General features: G+C 32.9%; 2 protein-coding genes across 5 annotated transcripts in view; one reads left to right on the top strand and one right to left on the bottom strand.

The window, feature by feature from the left end:
* LOC116032126 (probable LRR receptor-like serine/threonine-protein kinase At1g53430) overlaps nucleotides 1–6268 on the top strand; it is a 44188-nt gene extending 37920 nt beyond the window's left edge. The window contains exons 17-29 of one of the 3 annotated variants that reach the window (XM_031274543.1): nucleotides 1943–2011; nucleotides 2159–2224; nucleotides 2620–2691; nucleotides 2786–2821; nucleotides 2962–3017; nucleotides 3195–3565; nucleotides 3871–3922; nucleotides 4146–4295; nucleotides 4389–4498; nucleotides 4646–4853; nucleotides 4960–5176; nucleotides 5289–5445; nucleotides 5540–6268. In XM_031274543.1, the coding sequence (XP_031130403.1) occupies nucleotides 1943–2011; nucleotides 2159–2224; nucleotides 2620–2691; nucleotides 2786–2821; nucleotides 2962–3017; nucleotides 3195–3565; nucleotides 3871–3922; nucleotides 4146–4295; nucleotides 4389–4498; nucleotides 4646–4853; nucleotides 4960–5176; nucleotides 5289–5445; nucleotides 5540–5794 (1819 nt within the window). In that variant the 3' untranslated portion in view covers nucleotides 5795–6268. Of the gene's footprint in view, nucleotides 1–1942; nucleotides 2012–2158; nucleotides 2225–2619; nucleotides 2692–2785; nucleotides 2822–2961; nucleotides 3018–3194; nucleotides 3566–3870; nucleotides 4055–4145; nucleotides 4296–4388; nucleotides 4499–4645; nucleotides 4854–4959; nucleotides 5177–5288; nucleotides 5446–5539 lie in introns of all 3 variants that reach the window. The other 2 variants (XM_031274538.1, XM_031274537.1) reach the window with 2 other exon arrangements.
* Nucleotides 6269–6755: 487 nt separating this feature from the next.
* LOC116032431 (probable LRR receptor-like serine/threonine-protein kinase RFK1) lies at nucleotides 6756–15387 on the bottom strand. 2 transcript variants are annotated; one of them, XM_031274981.1, is made up of 25 exons: nucleotides 15070–15387; nucleotides 13868–14045; nucleotides 13512–13583; nucleotides 13357–13425; nucleotides 13205–13276; nucleotides 12903–12974; nucleotides 12727–12798; nucleotides 12573–12644; nucleotides 12402–12473; nucleotides 12219–12290; nucleotides 12064–12135; nucleotides 11798–11869; nucleotides 11609–11674; nucleotides 11265–11324; nucleotides 11113–11160; nucleotides 10912–10955; nucleotides 9901–10289; nucleotides 9630–9825; nucleotides 9071–9223; nucleotides 8805–8923; nucleotides 8522–8732; nucleotides 8185–8422; nucleotides 7919–8069; nucleotides 7119–7440; nucleotides 6756–7019 (listed from the first exon to the last, which is right to left on the bottom strand). In XM_031274981.1, exons 1-25 carry the CDS (start codon nucleotides 15164–15166, stop codon nucleotides 6940–6942), a joined length of 3069 nt encoding a protein of 1022 aa, XP_031130841.1. In that variant the 5' UTR covers nucleotides 15167–15387; the 3' UTR covers nucleotides 6756–6939. The 2 variants fall into 2 exon arrangements, with proteins under 2 accessions (XP_031130841.1, XP_031130842.1); XM_031274982.1 differs by lacking the exons at nucleotides 13868–14045; nucleotides 15070–15387 and having other exon boundaries at nucleotides 13205–13250; nucleotides 13512–13557.
* Between the last annotated feature and the right edge of the window lie 8819 nt (nucleotides 15388–24206).

Here is a 24206-nt window from a genome sequence, read left to right as displayed (position 1 = left end):
ATGAATAGTAAGTAAGACATATAAAATTAGACAGAGGGGTACTTTTTTCTATGACATTTTACTTGTCATGTTCGTAATTTATTAGTCAAACAAACTCTTTTTTTTCTTTGCTTATTTTCTGTAGTCTCTTCTTATAATTTTTTTTTGGTATTTAATAGTACTTTTAATGTAATTTCTAAATATATAAATTTTATATGATATGTTAATACTAAACTTAATATTATGAAAAAATTATTTGTAATAAATAACCTCAAGTCTTAATAACCAAATCAAATACATAAAATGAGATAGATAGAGTATTTAATTTATTTTTTAAAAAAAATTGTTCACATTTTCAATTGGATACCCTATTTTTGGGTCAATAACTATTTCGGAGTACACCAAATTGTTATATACTACAGCACGGTCCATCTTACAAGATTAACATCAGTTGGTTCATGGGTGATAAGATTGTGGGAAAGAACACAGTTGAGCCTAGTAGCCACAATGTAGGAGTTTCATCCAATTTGATGAGCTCTTTGTGGCTAACAGACACTAGTCCTTCCTCCTAATAAGTTGAGGTGTGAGAGGATAAGGAATTTCGCCTTTTACCAGCAAGATTAACCCAAACTATATCAAACAATCCCTAATTGAATTAATAAATGGAGCTATATATGAAATAATGAAATGATGCATGTACGAGTTTGATTGCAGGAATCTATCCGCTAATTTATTTAGCGGTTCAATTCAAACTCAATTTGGTTCCCTCGTAAATCTAACATCGCTGTAACTATATACTCCGTGATTAATTAATTCATTAACTCATTCGATATGATTAATTAATGGGCAAGAACTTGTTCATTCTTTCTGGTTTATTATTTAATTTCTTTTAAAAATTTTGTGTACATTTTCAATACGATATCTTGTTTATATTAATTCTTCAGCGACATTAGTAACAATGACTTCTCCGGTCCTCTGCCCGATAAGCTTGAAAATCTAGTTCTTCTTAAATATCTGTAAGTATGTATGTAATTAATAACAATGTTTGCTTGCCTTAATTTCAACCTAATCAGTCATCTGCTCTGATCTGCTAATTAATTATTTCTTCAGCATTATTCAAGGGACCAACTTGAGTGGGCGAATCCCAGATTTCACTGGACAACTACAAAACCTCACACAATTGTAAGATATATATATATATATATATATATATATATATATAGTTTATATACACACACACATACCTAGCTAGCACCAAACGCATGCAATTGATATGATGAAACTTAATTGTGGTTTTATATATATTATGATATGATGGATGGATCCTCATTTGTTGATGGATTGAGTAGGATTCTAATGGGAAATAATTTCGAAGGTCCTCTCACTACTGCTACATTTTCAAGCTTGACAAATCTTGTGGCATTGTAAGATGGAGCGAGCAAGCGAGAGAGATTGATTAATGTAATAAATTTATTGAACACGTCTTAATTTTCATCTTGTATATATATTGCAGGATGGTAAGCGACTTAGTTGGAGGAGGAGAGTCGCAGTTTACTAATTTTACAAATATGGATTCCTTGAAATATCTGTGAGCTTTCATTTCTCAGATACTTTAATCTGCTCCCTTTGCTTTGAATTGAAGCTACTACTATAGTCCTAATATATTATTATATATATAATGCTCATCTACCTGTTTTAATTTGGATCAGGACATTGAGGAACTGTTCACTTGCTGGCCCTATTCCTGACATCATCTGGAATCTAAGGGGACTGTATTTACTGTGAGTTATTTGCAAATTAAATTATTCTTCGGACATCATATCATATCATTGCAAAAAAAAAAAAAAAAAAAAAAAAAAAAAAAAAAAACGATCTCAACTCTCAGCTGTCTGAATTGAATCCACTTATGAACAATTTGGCATGTTTAATTTTGATTATTTTCATTATATATATTTTCCTTCAGGGACTTGAGTTTCAATAGTTTGTTTGGTCAAATTCCAAATCATTCCACTCTCATCTCACCAATGTACATGTAAGCAAGTTTACATAAACATATCATATCCATTGCTTTCACAAAAACATTATATATATACTGTATTTCTTATTGTTGAGTCTGCTATACATTAGGCATCAAAGCAAGTTAGATTTGTTAGAATCTTAATTTGAGTTGTTTTTTCAGATTTCTCCGAGGAAATAAGCTCAATGGGACAATTCCAACATGGATGATCAATTCGACTATGAATATGTAAGTGAACAGTATGTTGTACGCTCTAGAGTAAGGATTGTGTAAAAGTTTTGATGCATTATATTGAAATCTATCCACTTTCTGGCTAACATTAATAAAGAATTGAAGCTGATGTCTAATGATTTTGGCCACAATATTTGATCTCGATCATGTAGGCTGGATTTGAACTGAAAGTGTTAGGCCCAGTCATCACTTATTCTTGTTCTCATCTCATTCCATTCCATCGAGACATAACCCAAAACATGCAAAACGTAACTTTAGCATGTAATGGACAATTTTATGCATGTTTAGAGGATTGGACAAGAATGCATGTGTAGAAAGGAATTGCCATTACCATTTTCTCAAATGTCTGGCGATTTATTCTTAACTTATTGTTTACTTTTCATTTAATGCAGTGATGTGTCTGAAAATCTTTTCACAAATAATGTCGCACAAATTCAAAAATTGCATTCAAACTCATCTACGCTGTGAGGATTTCTAATCGACTATGCTTTTCTTTATTATGCCTTTTCCCTAGATGTTTTGATTTTTCATACTTTGGATCTTTAATTTCTATTGCAGGAACTTTTTCTCATCCCTTAATTCCAGTGATGACGGGTAAGCACTAGCTAGCTTCCTCTTCATTTGGTGGACAGTGGACACTCATTCCTCCCCTCAAAAAACACAAAAATGTAAATGGGCTATCTAGTTGGTTTGAAGTGAATGATCTTGTTTTTGTGTTTATTTTGATATTTTAGGGGTACAGATTGGGAACATGTTGGCTATAGCTGCAGCAGCAAACTGAAAGACCAATGTGAGTATATTAATGATAAAAGGCTCAGCTGGGCAACTCAGTTGATTCTTGGGTGGTAAATTGTGAACAAGGACACATGAGAGCACTGACAGTCACAGTCACACCCAATGTGGTGGGCTTCTTGTGGACACGGGATACTGGTCCTCCTGCCTAACAGAAACATTTTTTCCATTGCAGTAAATGACAGTCTATTTATAAATTGTGGTGGTGAATCAATGCAAATAAATGGAAATAATTATGAAGGCGATCTGAACTCAAATGGAAGTTCAACTTTCTTTCTGAGTAGCAGTTTAAGATGGGGTTATAGTAGTATGGGAACCTACTCAAATGGCGAATACATAATGAACAATACATGCATTGTTGGTGTTGGTGATGAAGCTCTTTACAGTACAGCACGTGTATCCCCAATCTCCTTGAAGTATTATGGATTTTGTTTAAAGGATGGTGAATATACTGTGGAACTTCACTTTGCTGAGTTAGTTAGCAACGGCAACTATAAAACCCCATATCTCAACAAATCAGGTCGAGTTTTTAATGTGGATATCCAGGTATATATATATGGTACAACTACCAATACAAGCATATATTGCACTATATATATAGGCTAATGTTGAAGTGCATTCACATGCATATTTCCGTGAGTCCCATGAGCCCTTTCGAAAATGCACACAAGCTACTATATGAATGCACACAGGGTAGATTATGTGCATTCATGTTGGGTGAATTGTACACAATCTAATTTGTGTGTAGTGCATTCGTGTTGTAGCTTGTATGCATTTATGAAGGATCTCACAAAACTCATGGGAAGAGGTGGTCTCATTTGATTATTATTGAAAGCTGATTATGATTGCAGGGAATAAATGTACTTAATGATTTCAACATAGAAAAGGAAGCAAGGGGTGTAGGTAAGGCTTACATAAACAAAACAGAAAATGTTACAGTTAAGAATAATAGTCGACTGGAGATTCACTTATATTGGTTAGGGAAGGGTTCAATGTACACAGGTCCACTTATATCTGCAATTTCTGTATATCCTTGTAAGTCATACTTGTTTATTTTGTCCTTACATAGTGCACCATTTCGATTGTATCCTACTTTTCTTATCAATTTGATATTTCGTGATGCCAATCCTTCCAGATAAAGCTAAAGAGACAAAGAGCGATCCGTCTCCTCCAATGATGGCTCCTCCAATGATGGCTGCAATCTCATTATCTGTCTTAATTCTTTTGATAGTGTTGATAGTTTATTTCTGGAAGATTGAAGACAATTCACATGAAGGTAACTTAGCTTCTTAAACAATTGGCTTGCCTGTTATTGTTGTTGTGGGGAGGGCACTGATCTCTAGCCGCGCGCCATTGATTTTTGGTGTAGGAATGGTTGAGTTGTATCCTGGAGGACTTTACAACTTCCAAAAAGTAAAAGCTGCTGCCAAAAATTTCAAGCACGAGCTTGGTAATGGTGCCTTTGGAACTTTCTATGAGGTTAGTTTTGCTTCAAGTAAAATGAAATTCTCTTGAAATAATAGAGTTTCTACAATATAATATAATAGAGATGTAGCTCCTCTATATGATCGCTTTTTGTCATTGTAATGTTAGCTACTTAACTTGAATTATATTCAATTCAATCAGGCTACACTCGGTAATGGAATGGTGGTTGCAGTTGAAAAGGCTTCAGCCACAAAAGATATAATACGTGCATTTCGAGAAAATGATTCTACAATTTCTCTCAAGGAACATCCCAACTTTGTAAAGCTGATGGGATGCATTGCAGAGAAGAACCAATTGTTGCTTGTTTATGAGGATATAGGCCATAATTCCCTTCAAAATGCACTTTTTGGTATGTACTACAGTGTCTCTATCCATTTAGCTTCATACGATCTTGGATCACTTTAGCATGTCTATTGTCTAGCAGCAGTAAACAACTAACAGTAGTTTCCTCACAGGTTCAGACAGGTCGAGATTAAATTGGCCAAAAAGGCACAATATTTGCCTTGGCATAGCAGAAGGTCTAGCTTTTCTACATGAGGGCAAGCAGAAAAATGTTCATGGAAATATCAAACCAACCACCATTTTTCTCGACAAACAAGACAATGCTAAGATATCTGACTTCAGATTTTCCAGGCTCCATGACCAGGGAAAGTTACGGGAGGAAGGAACAGTGTAATTGCTCCCTCGATCATATTTTTCTGGACAACCAATATTTCCCAGAATTGTAAACAATCAAATAGCCAATTAATAGGTTCTCACTTGAAAGCATTATTCTGATGTGCAGGGTATACATGGCACCTGAATACGCAAAATATGACCTCTTAACAACAAAGGCAGATGTGTATAGCTTTGGAGTTGTTGTACTTATAGTTGTTAGCGGAAAGAAAGAAAAGTTTTCAATGTCTAGCAGCGGGGCTGACACCGAGTACCTTCCAGATCTCGTAAGGCCGGAGTCAAACTTAATTAATTATATCTATCATCAGTTGGTTAGTCATTACGTTGTTATCATATCATTGTACATGTGTATGATTGCAGGCGGCACGTGAAAAGCAGAGAGAAGGGCATTTTATGAATCTAGTTGACAAAAGCATATCTAACACAGTGGATTGGGATCAAGCAGAGACAATGTTAGAACTAGCATTGATGTGCTTGGACCAGTACCCAGATCAAAGACCAACCATGTCTCAAGTTGTGAAGGTTTTAAAGGAGCAGCTTCCATTGAAGGATCTAAAGGAAAGTTTAAAGCAGCATTCAGATCCTCAACCACATGGTGAGATTTCCACAACTTAGCTCTCAACTCACCATTCAAAATCCAGTGTTTAAGGGACACCAGTGTTTCTGCTTCTCCCATCAGCACTGCTTGAAGAACAGCACTACAAATGTATGCTGCTTTTCACTTGTTCTGATCTGCTGAAATAAATGAATGGTTTCAATTCCCAAAACAATTAAGTGAGCTTTCTGAAACTCACAAGTGATGGTGCAAGCTGGTTTAATTCCTTTGGAAAACCATTTGTTTCAGCACAACAACTCAAAACCAGCATAGATTTGTACTTACACACCACCATTTGAGTTTCAGAATCTGTAGTGCTTTCCTATTTTCAATATTGTTTGTCTCTCCTCTCTTGCTAGTATGTTTTGCTTTTGTGAAATAGTTGTGATATATGACATGCATGTACAATGCTATTATTTTATATTTTCCACTTTGTAAATTGTATGTGTTGTGTTTCAGCACCCCCAAAATCCAAGTTATTGGTGCTTTGAGAATTGAGATTTTTTTTTTACCATTTCATACTTCCCAATGACGCCCTCACTATTGGAATTCAATAACAAATGTGTCATCACACTACATAGTAGTTGACATAAATAATACATCGTAGAAGCATTGTAATTTATCTTATCTTATAGTTATGTTCATGTTATTATTCTCATTTTTTAAATAAAATCTAAACCTTATGATTATGTATATATAGGCAAAAACTACTATGAGACATGGGGCGAGTCAAGTTCTTTATGAATATTACATTTTCCATCATGAATCTTTAACCTTTAAATATTACATTTTCATTTAAAAGCATGTAAGTAAAAATAAATTTATCCCTAATTAGTATTACATTTCCTTTTAAACTCGACCTTTCTCATTATCCCTAACTCTCTGAGAAGGTCTCATAAGAAAGTCACTCTGTATGGGAAAGAGTCTGGTTCCAGTCTACATTATGTCTATGACTTTCAAATGGTATTGGATAATGGGGGGTATATGGGAAAAAATAGATTTCAAGTACTCTGTCTCTGTAACAAGTTTGTACAAGTTTCCAGTCCCTACTCTGTAGATTTCACTACAAAAACCTCTCTACACTCTAAAACTTTTGAACATATATTTACTCACTAAAACAATCACTATGAGAAGTGTAAGAAAGAAGACCAAAACACTATAGCAGCTAGTCAGATAATGAATACCATGAAGGTCGGAGAATGGTCGAATTGTGGGATGGCAGTGCCCCTCGAGGCAAGCGAAGCGCTGTACAAGTGAGAAGCAGAAAAATGGTATAAATATCTCATTTGGATCGCGATGAAGGATCGTATTCATAGTAATCAGTAGCAGAAGTAGACGTAGAACCTAAGCCGGTTTGAACTGTTGTTGAGTACTGAGTTTGGCTTCCAGTGGACATCTGCTTAAGCTTTTCGCGGTGGAAGTCTTTCATGGCCTTGAACCTCAAATCATCAGTGTATGTACTTGCTTCGGGGATCTCGTCAGGGATGGCGATTTTGCCTTCGAGCATGCCCACAACCTCGGACATTGTAGGTCTCAGAGATGGAGTTGCACTCGTGCACAATAACCCGACTTTCACTATCATTTCTGCTTCTTTTTCGTTGATAAGACCATCCATCTTTGGATCAATGAGCTCTTCCAGGTTTCCGCTGAGTTGCAGGTGACAAGCCTAGAACATTATGAGAGATCATTGATTAACATTTCCCCGACTTTTGCAGATATCTATGTTAATAACTAACCGTTATTAACTATAGAGTTTTTTCCACTTTTGGTTAAATGACTATGGGACTATTTCCCGCCTATTAATTTTTTCACATCTGACCCAAAACTTTTAAATCCTGGCCATATTTGGTCTCTCCGACCTAATTTTCGGTCACCAGTGGCTTACCTTAAAGGGCAAAATTGTCATTTTTCATTACTTCTTTAAAAACTTCTCTGGAAAGTAACCGTAAATGACAATTTTGCCCATTCAAGATAAGTCATTTGTTTGAAATTTGGTTACTGATGAACGAAAATTAAGTTGGAGGAGCCAAATGTAGCAAGGATTTAAATGTCATGGACCAAATGTGGAGATTCCCATAGTCGTGGGACCAAAAGTGGAAAAACTCATGACTATATTAACTAATAGTTAGATGTATGAAGAGTACCCAATCTAAAAGACAAATGCAATTGTGGCTCGGCATGTAGTTGTTATTGTTCTTGCCACTAATGACTTCTAGCAGTACTACTCCGAAGCTATAAACATCTGCCTTGTAGGTCAAGTAACCCCATAACGCATATTCGGGTGCCATATAACCTCTGAATCATAAAAAGTTTGTCCAGTGGAGTTTTAACAATTTGTAATGTTATAAACAAAACAAGAAACGAGGATGGAAGTAATTAGCAGTTGGATATGAGTGCAAAACGAACTTACATTGTTCCAGCAATTCTCGTGCTAATATGGGTCTTCTCGCCTTCGGTAAGCCTAGCCAGTCCAAAATCTGAAATTTTCGGGTTGAGGTCCCGGTCAAGGAGTACGTTGGTAGCTTTAATGTCTCTATGAACAATCTTAAGGCTAGATTCCTCGTGCAGAAAGGCTAGACCTCTCGCAATCCCTAAGCAAATCTTGAATCTCGTTGGCCAATCCAGTATCAATTGACTCTTCTCTGAGCCTACGCATTACAAACCGCCCAAAGTATTGAAAAATATTTAGATATCTATCCTTTCTAGTTACCAAGGGAGTGTCTGACATTACAACATAACGGACTTACCAAACAATGCACTAGCAAGGCTGTTATTCTCCATGTATTCATACACAACCAGCAACTGATCTCCTTCAATACAGCACCCGTAAAGCTTAACGAGATTCGGATGTTGCAAGCAAGAAATCATGCCAATCTCGTTCAAAAACTCGCGATTTCCCTGCGTCGATTTGGAGGATAGTTGCTTCACCGCAATCAAGGTACCATCAGCTAACCGACCCTAAAAAAGACCATTTGTTAGAGGACAAAGCCCCACTTTTTAAAGTTATAAGCCATCTTCTCAGATCGATACCTTGTATACGGGACCAAACCCGCCTTCTCCGAGCTTGTTTGCAATATCAAAGTTGTTTGTAGCAGCTTTAATTTGTTTTAACGTGTACGAAACCATTTGCAACTCCATCCCTTCCAGACCTGTCCATGGAGAATTCAGAACTAATCTATCAACTTCATTCGTTTTCGTATTTAGTCAAATGAAACTATTAAAAGAAAACAAAAAATAAGTAACACTAAACAACTTCAAGCTCTATATGATCACTACGTTTCTAATTAAGTAACTACCTGTGGTTATTCCTTTCCTGCAAAACAAATATCTCTTCCACCAGAGCAGGCCAACGATGATCACGATACCGAACCCAACCAATAGTCCAACAATAACAGGAACGGCTATGTTCTTCTCCTTATCCCCCTCGTCATCTTCACAAGTTTTGAAAACTGTAGAAAAAGAGAGATAACTCAGAAGAATCACAAAAGCTCAGGATTCATTAACGCAAATAATAAATGAGGAAACGGATTGTTGTTCTTGTCACGTTACAATAGCTTTAGACACATTAAGTTGAGCAATTTAACTAGATATGAGAAGATAAAGGCAAAAGAGGGTCGAAATTATCAAATTCTAGCTTACACCGGATAACTGGTATCCAAATCAACAGCGAAAAAACATGAGTAGTTCTCAAGAAAATTAGCGTGTTTCATAGTCCAACTATATACTACTTTAAATTATGTCAGATTATAATATTATATTACTTATAATGAACGTTCCTGAAGAAAGGAAAAGGTCCCGACCAATCTCTACAAGTAAAAATAAAGGAAATAAAACAAGAGGCTTCATGACTCTTACCAGGATCCACTGAAATAGCTGAAATGAGAGAACCATAATGTCCTCTTGCAGGAATACGAGTAGTCCCTTTGCCAGCCCAGTAAAGTCGAATATCCAAGGTATTATCAGATACGGTAGCATTAAAATATCTGACAACAGGCTTTTGAACTCCACGAGCCTCGTCTTCAATGTTGAAGTCTTTCCAAACTAATTTCTCCTGGGAAAAAAGGGTTATGTAAGTAATTTAAATCGTTTAGCAGGGTAAAGTTGATCGAGATAAATGAGCAATCACCTGGATATATATGTCAAAGAAACGCCTTCCGAGGCTGAAATATGTATTGTTATTTGTAAAAATGATCTCCGCAAAGTGCAGACTCACATTGTAAACCCCGTTCTCCAAGCAATAACTGAAATAAGTAAGTGAAAGAGGAGAAACGCGAGCGTTCCTATACAATTCAGAGAGACCTGATGATGAAATTGATTCGATGAAACGTGCGTTTTGATCATTAGAATCATCCAAGAAATCCCCCGTGCTACTGAATCCCCAATTACCACTGTTGCTATGGTAGTATTTTGCAGAACCACCTTCAACTTCTGCATCCCCTACATAATTAACTTCCCGGTTTCCCTCATTGATAGCCACATCACTCCCCCCAGAATTTACATGCAAGGAACAACCATCTGTGATAAAACAAATACATTCTTTTGAATAACAAATGCATATAAGATTGTTTTCATCATTCCATGAGAAACAACTTGTTGGGAGGAGGCCGGTGAAGGGCCAAGTCCAGCACCAGGTGGCTAGGGCATTGTTGGGCAGAGGCTTGAAGGGCCAAGTCCAGCACCCAACCTCTCGAAAATATGGTTGGCAGTATAAGAAAATAAAGTTGCGCCTTTGCTATGAGCTATAGCTTTTGGCGTAGTGGTAAGTGTTTGATCCTAACAAGTGGTATTAGAGCCAAGCTACGGGTTCGAGGTGGGACGGAGGCAAGGGCTATGTGGTAGGTGGTATAAGGAAATAATGAGCTACCACTTGATCTTTTTTTTTTTTTTTTGATCTAACTAGGTTTACTTGACATAAGATGTTAGGGCTAAGAATCCAATCAAATCAGTAATGCTATTTGTATCAAGGAAGTCATCTTCCTTCTATAGCAGTAAATTAGACTAGTATATGTCTATATAACATACGTTAGGCAGACTTTTCGTGTTATGTTGTCAATAGAACAGCAAAATAAAGAGAGAAGGTTTACGAATCAAGTTCACGCCAAAATCTTTACCATCCGAAGAAGTGTAACAGACTTACATCTAGGACAGCTGAACTGGTTTAAGCATGGAAGAACTCTCCGTCTGTAGCAAGCAAAGCACGATGGAAATTGCCTCAGTTGTGCTTTAAACAGGAAAGCAACTACTTAAAACCTAGAAAATTTCCTTCATACAGAAACACAGATTTGCACTAAAAGTAACTATCTAAAGCCTCAAATACAAATAAAAGGAAGTTTCTTACATGGAACTTTCTTTTGAAGAGCTCTTGTATAAGTTTACATATCGATTCCTAAGTAAGAAAAAAACGTAAAAAAGAATCTGTCAGGACACATGTTCCATCGATGCATATACAAATAAACTTTAAATTTTAAAAAAAAAATAAAAAATTCTGACCCTATTTCGCAAGCAGGCTGATCTTGGCCTTGCCATGTAAAATTATTGTAGGAAAGATCACTGCGAAAGTAACAAAACAACATCAGATGTCATAGGGGCGTGTAAAAAAATACTTCTAGGAAGTCAACATGTATTAATGCCTTAATGGACAATGGTATGTCGAGAGATGAAACTGTAGAAAAAAAAAATTGTGCAAAAATATAGTGAAGCAATCCTCGAATTTTGCTAAATATAAATTAATGGTAACCGAACATATGTAATAGAAATTGGACACCGAGGCACTTGTCTTTTAACACACCAACAACATAGTTTTCGAATAGGTTCATGGCAGGTAGTGAACATACAGATTAATTCCAGGCTTCAAGATTGACTCAGGCACATCTCCACTGAGCTTGTTGCCGGTTAAAAACCTATTCAAAGAATTAGCATTCAATTATTATCTTGTATGCAGTTGGACAAGACAACTTGTCACGATAAATGTGATGCCTAGAAATATCCCTGACCAGAAAATTTATATAACGATGGTGACTTACACGAATTTTAGCCCATTTCTTGCACTAACATCATTTGGAAGTTCTCCCACAAGATTGTTGAAACTGAGATCCCTGGACAAAACGACAATAGATTTGATAGCAGAGAAGGTCAAATTCTCATGTTTGAATCGGTTTTGAAACTTCTGGTTGCCCAGTGTGCACACGAATCTTTAGCCAAACAAGTCCTTTGAAAGGGACAAGTTAACTGAACGAAGTAAAGCTAAGAAACCGAAACTTCACTTTTGAACTGCATGCTAATTACTTACAATGTTAGCAGGGATTTAAATTCCCAAATGTAGGGAGGAATTTCATCAGAAATGTTGCAATTCCTCAACACGCTGAAACCAAGAATGACCCATATTAATAAATGTAAGCAGCTGTGCAAACACAATTCCCCATAAATTATAGTCACTCAACATACGTTATATTTAGGCTACCCATATTACTCAGTGGAGGAAATTTTTGAGAAGGTCCTTTTATGTCGCTTATCCTCCTGTACAAAAAGATGCACCATGAGAATTTATCAGAGAGATCACTGTAGGAAAAAAAAAAAAAACATAATTTACCCAAGTTAATTCAATGTTTAAGATGGTTTCGTACTCACAGGTCAGCTAAGTTATCAAGAACGGATATATTGGATGGAATGGGCCCCTCAAGTCCAGTGCCAATCAGCTCTCTTAATTATTTACCCAGACTAAATATTAGATACCAAAAATTAAGCAAACATATGTTGCTAACAGAATTTGGGAATATGTGCAGGCATAGATGATCTTACAATTTCTGGAGTTGTTTCCAGTTCTTTATAAAATCTGGAATTGGCCCGCTCAAGTTGTTGTCATTTATCCTACTGCAATGTAAACGACAGACCGTCAAATACAACCAGCGAAGCTGAAATTTAAACCGCAATACAGACAGAGACATGTGCTTACAAATCCCTTAAATTCACAAGTCCCGAAAATGTATCTGGCAACTTTCCCACCAAAAGATTGGAGGACAATATCCTGAAATTCAAACGAGGTGTGCTAGTAAATCATTAAGGTAGTTATTCACCCTTCAGTACACAGATAGAAAGCGCAAACACAAAGGAAGAAGAAAAGAATCTCACAGAGCTTGCAAGTTTATCGGTTTTCCAAGTTCAGAAGGAATAGTTCCCGAAAATTGGTTCCCTTCAAGATTCCTGGAATTACAATCAGAGAATTAACGAAATTGTGTAAGGCATGGGAAAGGAAAAAAATAATGATGCCAAATTTAAAAGTAACGTGCTCACTTTTTCCTTTGAGAAAATTTCTTTAGAAGCTAGCTGGTTAATTAACTTGAATACGTCGTGTTATTTATATAACTAAACCATTTGTACACATCAATTACCTAGGCAAAAGTGATATTCGAATATGAAAATCCAATACTTACAGGTATGTGAGATTGGTCATAAGCCCTAAAACCTTTGGTATTTCCCCTGACAACCGGTTTACAAGAACAGAGCTGGATCAAAAACTCTGAAATTACTATGTTGCTTCAATGCATCAATAAAAACTTATTCATCTAAAGAAGATGAAGCTCACATGGATGTTAACGGTGCTGTGCCCCATTCTGCTGGTATTGTACCACTGAGGTAATTATATGCAAAATCTCTGAAAATCGGGGAAATTCAAATTGTTGGTTGTAGATTCGCATCAATTGAAAAAATAACTGTCTGTGCATATGAAAAGGCTCTTACACAGCTTGAATGTAGGGAAGTTTTACCAGCTCCGGTGGGAGAACTCCAGAAAGACTGAAACCCTTTATCACACTGTATAGGTGAAAATCATTCATCATAATTAATATTGGAAGTTGGGAATGATATTTTCTTGCTTATATCTTGATTTGGCCGTTACAGTTATAGAGCCATTGTCATTTCAGGTATGCCAAATAGGTCACACTAGGGCAATTAATGTACCCAATCATAACTACACTACTGTTGCAACTTTAACAATAGAGCAAACTAACAAGCCCCGTGATTAGTATGTTGCACATTGACCTCAGGCATAACTATATCACATTCAGAACGAACATATATAAGGGATGTAAACTTACATTCTCCAAATATGGCATACTGAATCATTCCCAATGTTGCAGTTGCATTCAACAATATTCTCAGTGTACGTAACCGGTAGCTGTGGTACTACCCCCACTTGTTTACTTTCACAAGGATCAGGATCGAACTTCCAGTTTTTTGCCCCCATTGTAGTGGCAATTTGTTGCAGTGCATCCACTGAGAGACATCATCATTGAAATAAAACATCATATATCAGATAGTTATTTCATGACTGAAACATAAAGGTTTAATAATCACCATGATCTATCTTTTCTTTTCTTTTTTTAATTGACTAGGAAACCCGCCGCCACTACCCAAGGGTGCAATGCTTAAACCCTGCCCTGTGACCCTAGCTGGGAAAGGACCACAAGGAGGTAAACAAGCCTAGATTGCAGACTCAAATGAAGAAGGCCAATAGGCAGCTCCCACTGGGAGTCGAACTTGTAACCTTGATCACCATGATCTATCTTTGACACTTGACACAGTGCCATACATTTATTGATGACCAAATTTTAACAATTGCACAGAGATTCAAGATTTTTTTTTTAAAAAAAATGGTATTGAGGATAAAGGTTAAAGAAATTCACAATACTTCTCAGCAAAGTGATTGTACTTTCAAATTCCAAATAAGGTAACTCTCATGCCCTCACCCTTGTAAGGTTCCTCACCATTGTAAGCCAAAGAGGCAGCAAATATCATGTAATTTTCAGAAGTCAGGACATAAATTTAAAAGTGATCACCATAGCAGTGTGCTTGGCATCCAAACAAACATACATATAGGAAAGAAATCTTATATCACTGTCAAAGATAATTATTGGGAAGAGAAATAAGAAAAGAAGACAAAATTAAATGATCTGAAGTTACTTTAAATAGCAAATAATTGAGAAGTATGATGGTAAGAAAGCACAATAGTGATAATAAATTTTCTTGGAACTGACTTTTGTCCCTAGTATTTTAGATTAAAGTGAACTAGAACAAAAAGGATCAAACTTTTTAAACTGCATATTCAAGAACTCAACTTTTCCCCCATTTCATTTCACTTTTGTTTGACCACTCTGAGAAAATCCATAACTCCCAAATTCCTTATTGGGGTTACAGAAAATCTCATGGGAAAATTGCAGGGAGAAGGAAATTCAGAAAAATCCCAACTTTTCTAGCAAAAACAAAAAAGAAAATACATATCAAGAATAGGGAGACTTACCTTCTTCTGGAGCGGTTTTAGATTCAGAGAATGTGAAGAAGATGAAGCAGCTAAGCGCAAGAATCCATGAAACAGCAGTGTTTATTCTGGATAACATTCTTGTTGAAAGCTTAAATTATGTGCGCAATAATGATGTGTCGTACTATGAATTTCAAGAATCTATGATGATATGGTCCTATATTACAATGGAATCTTTTGCCGCTACTAATATTAGACTAGGAAAGAAAATGTTTCAGTGGGAAATGGTGAGCTGAAATGTTCTCTATAGAGAGAGACTGCGTGGATGAGAGAGAGAGTGTGGGTAATTTTTTATTTTTTTTTTTTGTTTCTTTTTTTCATTTTTTTAATGCGAAATAGCTGTCGGGAACGTTGGATTTTTTGTCAGGCTGCTTTTGCACTACTCACAAAAGTTTTCTTGGTTGACTTTCTTGTTTTGTTTCTATTTTTTTAAGGAACAAAAAAAATTGTAATTTGGTATCTTTATTATTTCATAGTTATTAATTATCAATCTCCTAAATATGTGTGCAATTTGAATACTACTAAATCTGACTTCACTAGGCTCGAACCCATCACCTCCCGTATAAAAGAAAGGATTTGATGCCACTAGACCACAAAGTTCTTGGCTTGCTAACTTTTATATGGTTGGTTGAAATATTAGAATTGAAGTGATAATAAGAATCAAATATTTGGTAATAGTAATGAGTCACATTATTTTTGTGATAAGAATGAGTCACTTTATTTCATAGTAAATAGGAATTGAAATCAAAATAAAAAATTAATTAATTAAGATTAAAATGATTAAATATATAATAAAGATATATACACGTACATGTCTTAAAATTCTATATTTAATGCATGAACAATAACCTTTTTACTTTTTTTTTAAAATTATTTTTCCTTATTTTTTATTTCATTTTTTGAAAAGTAGAGGAGTAAAATAGTAATGTGTTTTGTAATTAATAAAAGATTTGATTCCAACAATTAATAGCATAACAAAAGTAGGCAAACAAACATAGTAATAAGTATCAAAATTCATAGTATAGTGCAAAACTCCCCAACCAAACACACTCTAAAATTACACATTTTGGTTGTGTTGGTTCGCACATGGGAATCGGAATCAAATGCTTGGTAATGATAATGAGTTTTGATGAAATTATTTTGCACGTTTGTAGTAGGGTAGAATTGGAATGATTGCCAATATAGTTGTTTGGTTATGTATGATCTTATAATGTGAATAAAGGTTTTAAAAATACAACAACAAAAAATCAAGACAATTTATTCTAATATAAAGACATCCAAAGCAACACTAATATGAACCCAAAAAAAGTAAAAACAAAAATCTAAAAGTACTAATCCAAATTTAAAAATCAAATTACTAATTAGGAGGGAGAATACTGGAATGAAACCCTTATTTTATTAAGGGGTGAGTTTACTAATTAAAGGGGTAATCAAATCCCATAGTAGTGTTCTAAAAACTTGTCAACCAAATAATAATAACAATGATTTTGATTCACATTCCTGATAGTTAAACCCATGAACCAAACACACCCTAATTTTGCGATTATTAATTCTCAAGAACTAAAATAATTAAACGAGGATAACTAGGAGATTAAATTATGTGTGTGTTTTGTTCGCACCTGGAAATCAAAATCAGGATAGGTATCAAATAATTGGTAATGGTAATGGATTTTGGTGGAAGTATTTTGCATGTTTGGTAGTAGGGTGGAATGAGAATGGTTATCATACTGTTTGGTTATGTATGAACCTATAATGGGATTAAAGATTTTAAAAATACAAGAACAAAAAATCAAGACAATTGGTTCTAATATAAAGACATCCAAAGCACCAATATGAAAAAAAAATCAAAATAATTATGGAAAGCGACTGATATGATGATGAATAATAGAATGAAATTCTTATTTTATTAGAAAATAATTAGTTTTTCAATTGAGCGGATAATCAAAACTCATAACAATGTTCTAAAAACTTATCAACTAAACAATAACAATAACTTTGATATCCGACAAACCTGTCAACCAAATACACCCTTATACTTCTTTGATAATGTAGAATTTGCTGAATAATAGTATTTATCCATACATTGACCCGAGGTAGATGCACGGCGTTGGGTATATGTAGTTGACGATTGACTCGCAGGTTGTTAATGCAAAGGCATTTGGAGGTATAATAGGTGGCGGTGGATGTACATGTGTCGTTTCAGTATTTTGCATGGCATCAACTCCTCAAAGTATATATAAATACTGCATTTTACTGGAAACAATTTAACTTATCAACTAGATTAGTTTAAAATACCTTTCAAAAAAGATTAGTTTAAAATAATTTTATTTAAAACTTTGTTAATAACAGTCATAAGGTGTAGAGTTTAAATTTTTAAAGAGTTATGTCATATGAGTATTTCGAGTATAATGATTCTAATCTTAAATTTTTAAATTAATTATCAATGATTATACAAAATGTTACAATCAGAAGGATTAAAAGCTTATCATGTGAATTTTCAAAATTAAAAAAAAAAAAAAAAAAAAAAAAAAAAAAACTTATCATGCGAAATGTTATAATTAGTAGAATGAAAGTTTATTTTTGTAGCGGCAAATTACCAGACACTACCGTGTTTTGATGACAGAATGTTAGAATTCATCTTCAAATCTCCACCCCAATAATAACGTTCACTATGTAATATATTACTATTATATTAATTTTTTTTTTTGTATTTGATTATTATATAATTTTTATGTTGAAAATTACGTATCACAACCTATCACAAGCATGGAAGACAAGAAACTGCTAAATACTTGAATTTAACCCAATTTGTATTGTGAAAGAAAAAACATTAATTAATTAATTATAAGCAGACATAATCAGTTTAGTTGGCAACTTTTCTTAATTCGAATGTTGTCGTCATACAATTTTCAGTGTGAAAAGGTTGCTGCAGATATATCTGTAGATGGAATCATGCAGTATAATAATCCAGAATTAATTAATAAATATTTTATTTGGTTCGTTAAGCTGGATGTAAGTAAGTTCAATCCTTAGGCCAATAATCTTGCTTATCATCTTCATGTGAATGAACAAGAATGCTAATCAAATTTGTTTTTTACTAATTAACCATTTTCACACGCCAACAAATATTTACAGTGCATATGTAACGACTACCGATAGAGACATTTAACGTTGAAAATTCAACAATATAATCCTCTAGATGAATTTGGATTTTGTAATTTCTAATAATTATTGGATCGATAATTAATCTGTACTCCTTATATATCAAGTTTCATTGATTTTTAACTTTAAATTCAGTAATGTTTGGTTCATAGAATTAATTAGAAATAAAAATATAATAGTGTGTCTTTCGCAAAAAATAACCATAGTTCAACATTAAGTTCATTTTCTATTTCACAACTATTATAGAGAATTTTTTTTTTAATAGGAAAATGCTCTTTTTTCTGGTTTTTCTTTCCAAAACTTCTCCTTATTAGATGACTTTCATTTATTGGGTGCAAATAAATTGACTAACCTCATCACTAATTTAAAAATAAATGCAGCTACTAATCATATGATGTCATCTCAGATTCTCAGGTAAAAAAGTTTTTTACAAAATACAAGAGAAATTTGTAGCATTGCTCTCTTTTATATATATATATATTTTTTTATTTCAAACTTGTGTGTGTGTGTTATGTAATTATCAATTTAATCTCTAATTTTTTTATTTTTTTTTTGAAAATCTCTAATTTTTAATTTGATCGAATTGACTCTCTAATTATTTTATATTTCATCAATTAAATAATACGGAGTATAAGATTAATTTGACTAGTTTATCTTCTAAAACAAGCTTATGAGTTATGAGTTATGAAAATACTGAAATACGTTTTGTCCAAGTAAAGCCACCCATACAAGTTGACTGACTTCAACGCCCACATCTTTTGGGTGTCTTTATACAAACTTGAAAGGTTATATTTTAATAATTGTATAGGAAATTAAAGAAAAAAAAATGTTATTAAAGTAAGGAGTTTAGGGACAATTTCCATATTACCACGTAACATTCTACGCACACGGCACACATGTTGAAAGTTAATGCTTAACGTGCATATATTTAGACCAAACTGTTAGGAAAACGGGAGTGGATCATAGTTATTCCAAAAATATTTAGTATTTTTCCCTGCACTTTGTAACCTCAACTAACAAAGGACTACAAGAATGTAAATCAGTTTAAGTTATTCATAATTAATTGACTCAGGCACTCAGCTCAAACCAAGAAAATCAATAAGTCAATCTACTAAAAGTTAAACTTAGAATATGTGGTTACCGAGCTAACAATGTAAGTTGACCAACTTGGTTGGAATTTTTCCTAATTCTCCTCAAATTTACCTCTTGTTGTGGTAATAAAAAGTGTTTATATTCACTTATTCTTAGTGGGGTGAATAGCCGGTTAGGCGGAGTTTACCCAGTACACATCCTCGGATATTAAAAAGTAAAATTAAGAAGGAAATGTAGCGTCATTCGTATTGCTAAATATTTTATGTACACATAATCTATACTATATATAAAAGTATAAAATCCTCCTATTTCATTTTTTCCTCCCAAACTTTTGTAGTCAATTAATTAAATATTTTATTTGTCAAATAATTAATAAAACATATTTGGTAAGAAAATGTAAAATCGAAATTAACTAATATCTATTACGGAGTAATTGGTAATATTATTTTTATATTCACGTATTAACGTAATAACATAATACCGTGTAGAAAAGACATATTAATTAAGTAATAACATAATAATATAATTGGTAATATTATGTATGGTATAATTGGTTTTCTATTTTGACCAACTTCCATATAAAGGGTACATATTTTGTTTACATTTTTTTTTTATTTCCGTATATATGGTAGAAAACATGAATGAAAATCAAGAGTATTTGGATGCTCATTGTATTTTCAGTCATTATTCAATACACAAATATTACAATATTTTCAGCCAGTATAATTACCTATTAATTATTATGGTAATTAAAAAATTAATTACACAGATATTAGTATAATTGAATAATAATTATTACGTTAATTAAGTTAATAATTACACAGATATTAGTATAATTACAACTAAACATGGGTTGTTGGTTTTTTATGATAATTACAATTAATTCATTCAGATATGGAGCAAGAAGAAAAAACGAAATGCAATAGGATGAAAATGAATATACTTAAGGTATAAAAAGAATAATTACACATATATTTGTGTAATTGCCTAATAATTATTATGGTAATTAAGTTAAACATGAGTTGTTGAATTTTTTTTTAAAACAAATTTATTTTTATAATAATTACAAATTCAATTATTTCTCCTTTTTTCATATTTATTTTAGTAATAATATAATTACATAAATCATATTACATATCGATTGTTCTAAGATAATTGCAGACAAATGAGTCATATATTATTCAATTAATTAAGTGATATTTTTGCACTAATCTTATAATCAAATAAATGTACATTTTCAAATATTAGAATTGTTTATAATTTTTCTTTAATTTTATTATCTAAATATATAATAAAAAAAATTGTACATGCATCGCATGTGCATCGCACGAGTAATTTATTATAGTAAACAATAAAAGTCGTAGTGGTGGTCAGTTGGCAACCATGCGTGTCTTTTCTTTTTCTTAAATATTTCTTTTTTTTTTTTTTATAAAACTCAATCCTTGCGGTCAAATTCAAACCCTCTCTCTTCTCCTAATAATCAAATCTTTAAAACCAACCAAAAACCTCCATTGATTCTAGGGTTAGAGCATAGGAGTGGTCGCTCTACTAACTCAATCGATTATACTCTTCATTGGATGTATTTGATAAAATTCTTTGATACCTCTTCATTAAATAATAAAATTCTTTTATACCTCATACTTCAATTTCTTAACTTGTTTCTAAATTGCCACGACTTTGTTGTCTAGTGGCACCAAGTTGTTCCCTTATTTGGGAGGTTGTGGGTTCGAGCCTTAGTGGAGGTCTTCAATAGGTTGAGAAAGTAGTTATGAACAGATACTACATTATAAGGGAAAAATATGGAGGTAGTTTCATAAATATTAATTCGTACAAAATTTAGACTTGCATTAGACAAAATTTGATAATGCATCCAATGATATATAAACGAAAACGTATTAACAATTTGTAAAAGTGCACTCAAGTTAAGTGCAATGTGACATATCAATGCATGCCGCACTATTAAGTTTTGTGGCTTTTGCCCAATATACATCTAAAATTTAAAATAATTATGAAAATGTCATACATTTTTCTTCATTTTTCACTCATTTTCATTCAATTCGTTGATCAACCGAGATAGATGGGTGAGATTATTTAATATATTTTTACAAAAAATAAAATAAAATTGTTTTCATATGGTCTCTCTCTATACACACACACACTAAATCTCAAATAATAAGAATAATAATAACAATATTGCTTAAGCCTTCCATCTCCATTTTTCAATTCAAGTGGTCTACTATGATAATCAATTTCTCATTCATCCATTATTCTTTTTGAACGTACAATATATCAATTTATTCGTCTAACTTTGAATTACTCGAATTCACTTTGTCCTGATTGAAATTAGAAGTGAACTCCACATGTATTTATACCATAAAATAACCACTTAAAATGTCATTTCTACTATAAATTTACACCATTTACCTTATTCACCGGTTACTAAAAGCAATAAAATAAACAAGTAGTAATCTCTAAGTTTATTTAAATTTGTTAATCTCTACGCGGTGGGGCAATTAATAATTTTTCTACAAATGTCCATTTTTCAATGTTGACATTTGGAATACAAAATTGAATTAGGCAAGAGGGCATGATCTGTACATATTGTTGGCTAGGCCAACTGGTAATCACTTAATTAGTGTCTTGTTAACTAAGATTAAGAATGGAAAAACCCCCCATTTGCATATATATATGGTCAAACATTGTACATGAAAACTAAAGGATCTGATCATGGTCCCTGTATTTTTAACAAATAACATTACTAGTCAATGCTCTTATTCTATTAAAAGAAGAAAAATGAAGTAAAAAAATATTATAATTCTATTTTTTAATCAATCAAAACATAATAGTTGCATGGTTTTGGGTGGGTTGTTTGGGATGCATAGATCAGTTTGTTGCTGCTAAGGGAAGGAGGTGAGATGGCACGCTGTGGAGAGTAACATGTCACTTCGCCTCTTTTGTTACAATTTATTTTATCTCGTGAGTTATGAATGAAATTTTCTTCGCTGTCAAAAAAAAAAAATTAATTAGAACATAGCGTATCACTAGAGAATATATATAAAACAAAGTTGATAATAAATGTAATTGTAAGATAGAAAAATTTTCAAGTGTAAAAACTGTATCAATTTGTACTAGGTATAATTATTTTTTAAAATTATATTATGATTGCGCATGTAATTTGAATTGTATCTGATGTAAATTGGTATGATATGGTACATCGAAGATGTTAGTTGTGATTATAAAATTAGTCAAATCTAAAAAAGGTTTAGTAAGTTTCGTTGATGTTTCTTAAACGGATAGAGTCCACATTCAACACCTACTCATTCTTCAGGCAAATACTACTTTAGTGTACGGAGGAGTTATCTGTCCTTTTCCCATTTATTACACAGGACTTTTTTTTTGTACTTAACAATGAAAGAATCTCTTTGCTCATAAATATTCTCTACTTTTTTCCCTTTTCTTAAATTTATAAGATTGAGATGTCGTAAGAAGATTTCTTGATATAGTGACTTAGGGTTCATAATTTTTAATTTTAAGAGCATCCTCAATAGTAATAGTTTTTGAGTAAGTTTTGTAAGTGTACTTAAGAAAGAGATTATAAGATGGAAGATAAAAAGGAAACAAAACAAAACAAAGTTGAAAACCAAAAAAAAATCCTGAGAAGCGTAATTAACGCGCCTGGGTGGGTGCGGGTTGCGCTTCACGCAATGAAATTGCAAGAATCAAAGAATTTGGTGGGTCCTACAAGTTTGCCTAAAATCAAGTGCTTGTAAGAAGGTTTTTTTTTTTTTTTTTTCCTCTCTCTCCCTCCTCACCCTCTCTCTTGCACATAATTTTCCTTTTCTCAAAAACTCACCCAAAATCTATAGATGGGGATGCTAAGGTTCATACCATGGTGGTTATTGGTTAGTTTCAAAAAGTTTTTTTTTAAACACTAATAATTCTTTACATATATTTGTTTTATACTTTCTCAACTCAAAGTATTAATGCCCCTATTATCGAGGTTTGATCTTGTGACTACCGATTTGGAATGATAACAAATATGTCACCATACTACATAGTAGTTGACAATTTATTTCAAAAAAACAAATTGATATGTATGAAGTTTGCTTTATGAAATTATAAATTAAGTTTGTTTATAGATTATTGATAGTTAAACTAAACCAAGATTAAAAAAAAAAAAAAAAAAAAGGTAATATAACACATACCTTTAATGATATAAATTTTATTTGATGTGGCCTATTTTTACTGATTAATTATAAAATCAAAATATCATTTTATTTGAAATTAGCCCATCAAAACACTTAATATAGAGCAGAGCTTGTCCCATATTTCAAACGTTTTTGTATTTAGGATTATAGTGAAGTTTATATTAGTATTTGTTCAAAAGGTTTATTGATGAAAAAAATGATCCTGTGATAATTAAAATCAAAATTTTAAAAATATGTGAAATATAATTTAGTTACAAATTAATGCAATTTTAAATGCTTTAACTCAACCAGGAAATGTCCAAAAAGTATATTGGTAAGAATATGTCATTTTCTCATTTATTGCATAGGAACATCTGAAATTTGGAGTACCCTTTTTTGGACTTTTTTTTTTCGTGCGAAGAATTTTCTTGATATGATTGATTTAGCTAGAGCCTAGAGGGAAATTTATAATTTCAAGGTTCATAATTTTTAAAGAATAATATTATTTTTTCCTTCGTAATTTTACCTTAATACGTACGTAATGCCATGCTCACCTTAATGTGACAATAAATATTTTTTATTTAATACTTATTGTTAATTGGCTGATTCCATAAAAAAATGAATATAATATCTTGAAAGAGATGGTCGTGTGGGTGGAGCACGATTATCATAATTGAA

This window comes from Ipomoea triloba, chromosome 10, assembly GCF_003576645.1.
Source record: "Ipomoea triloba cultivar NCNSP0323 chromosome 10, ASM357664v1".
Taxonomy (NCBI): domain Eukaryota; kingdom Viridiplantae; phylum Streptophyta; class Magnoliopsida; order Solanales; family Convolvulaceae; genus Ipomoea; species Ipomoea triloba.
The sequence above is the reverse complement of the archived record's forward strand: the minus strand, read 5'-3'. Positions and strand labels throughout refer to the sequence as shown.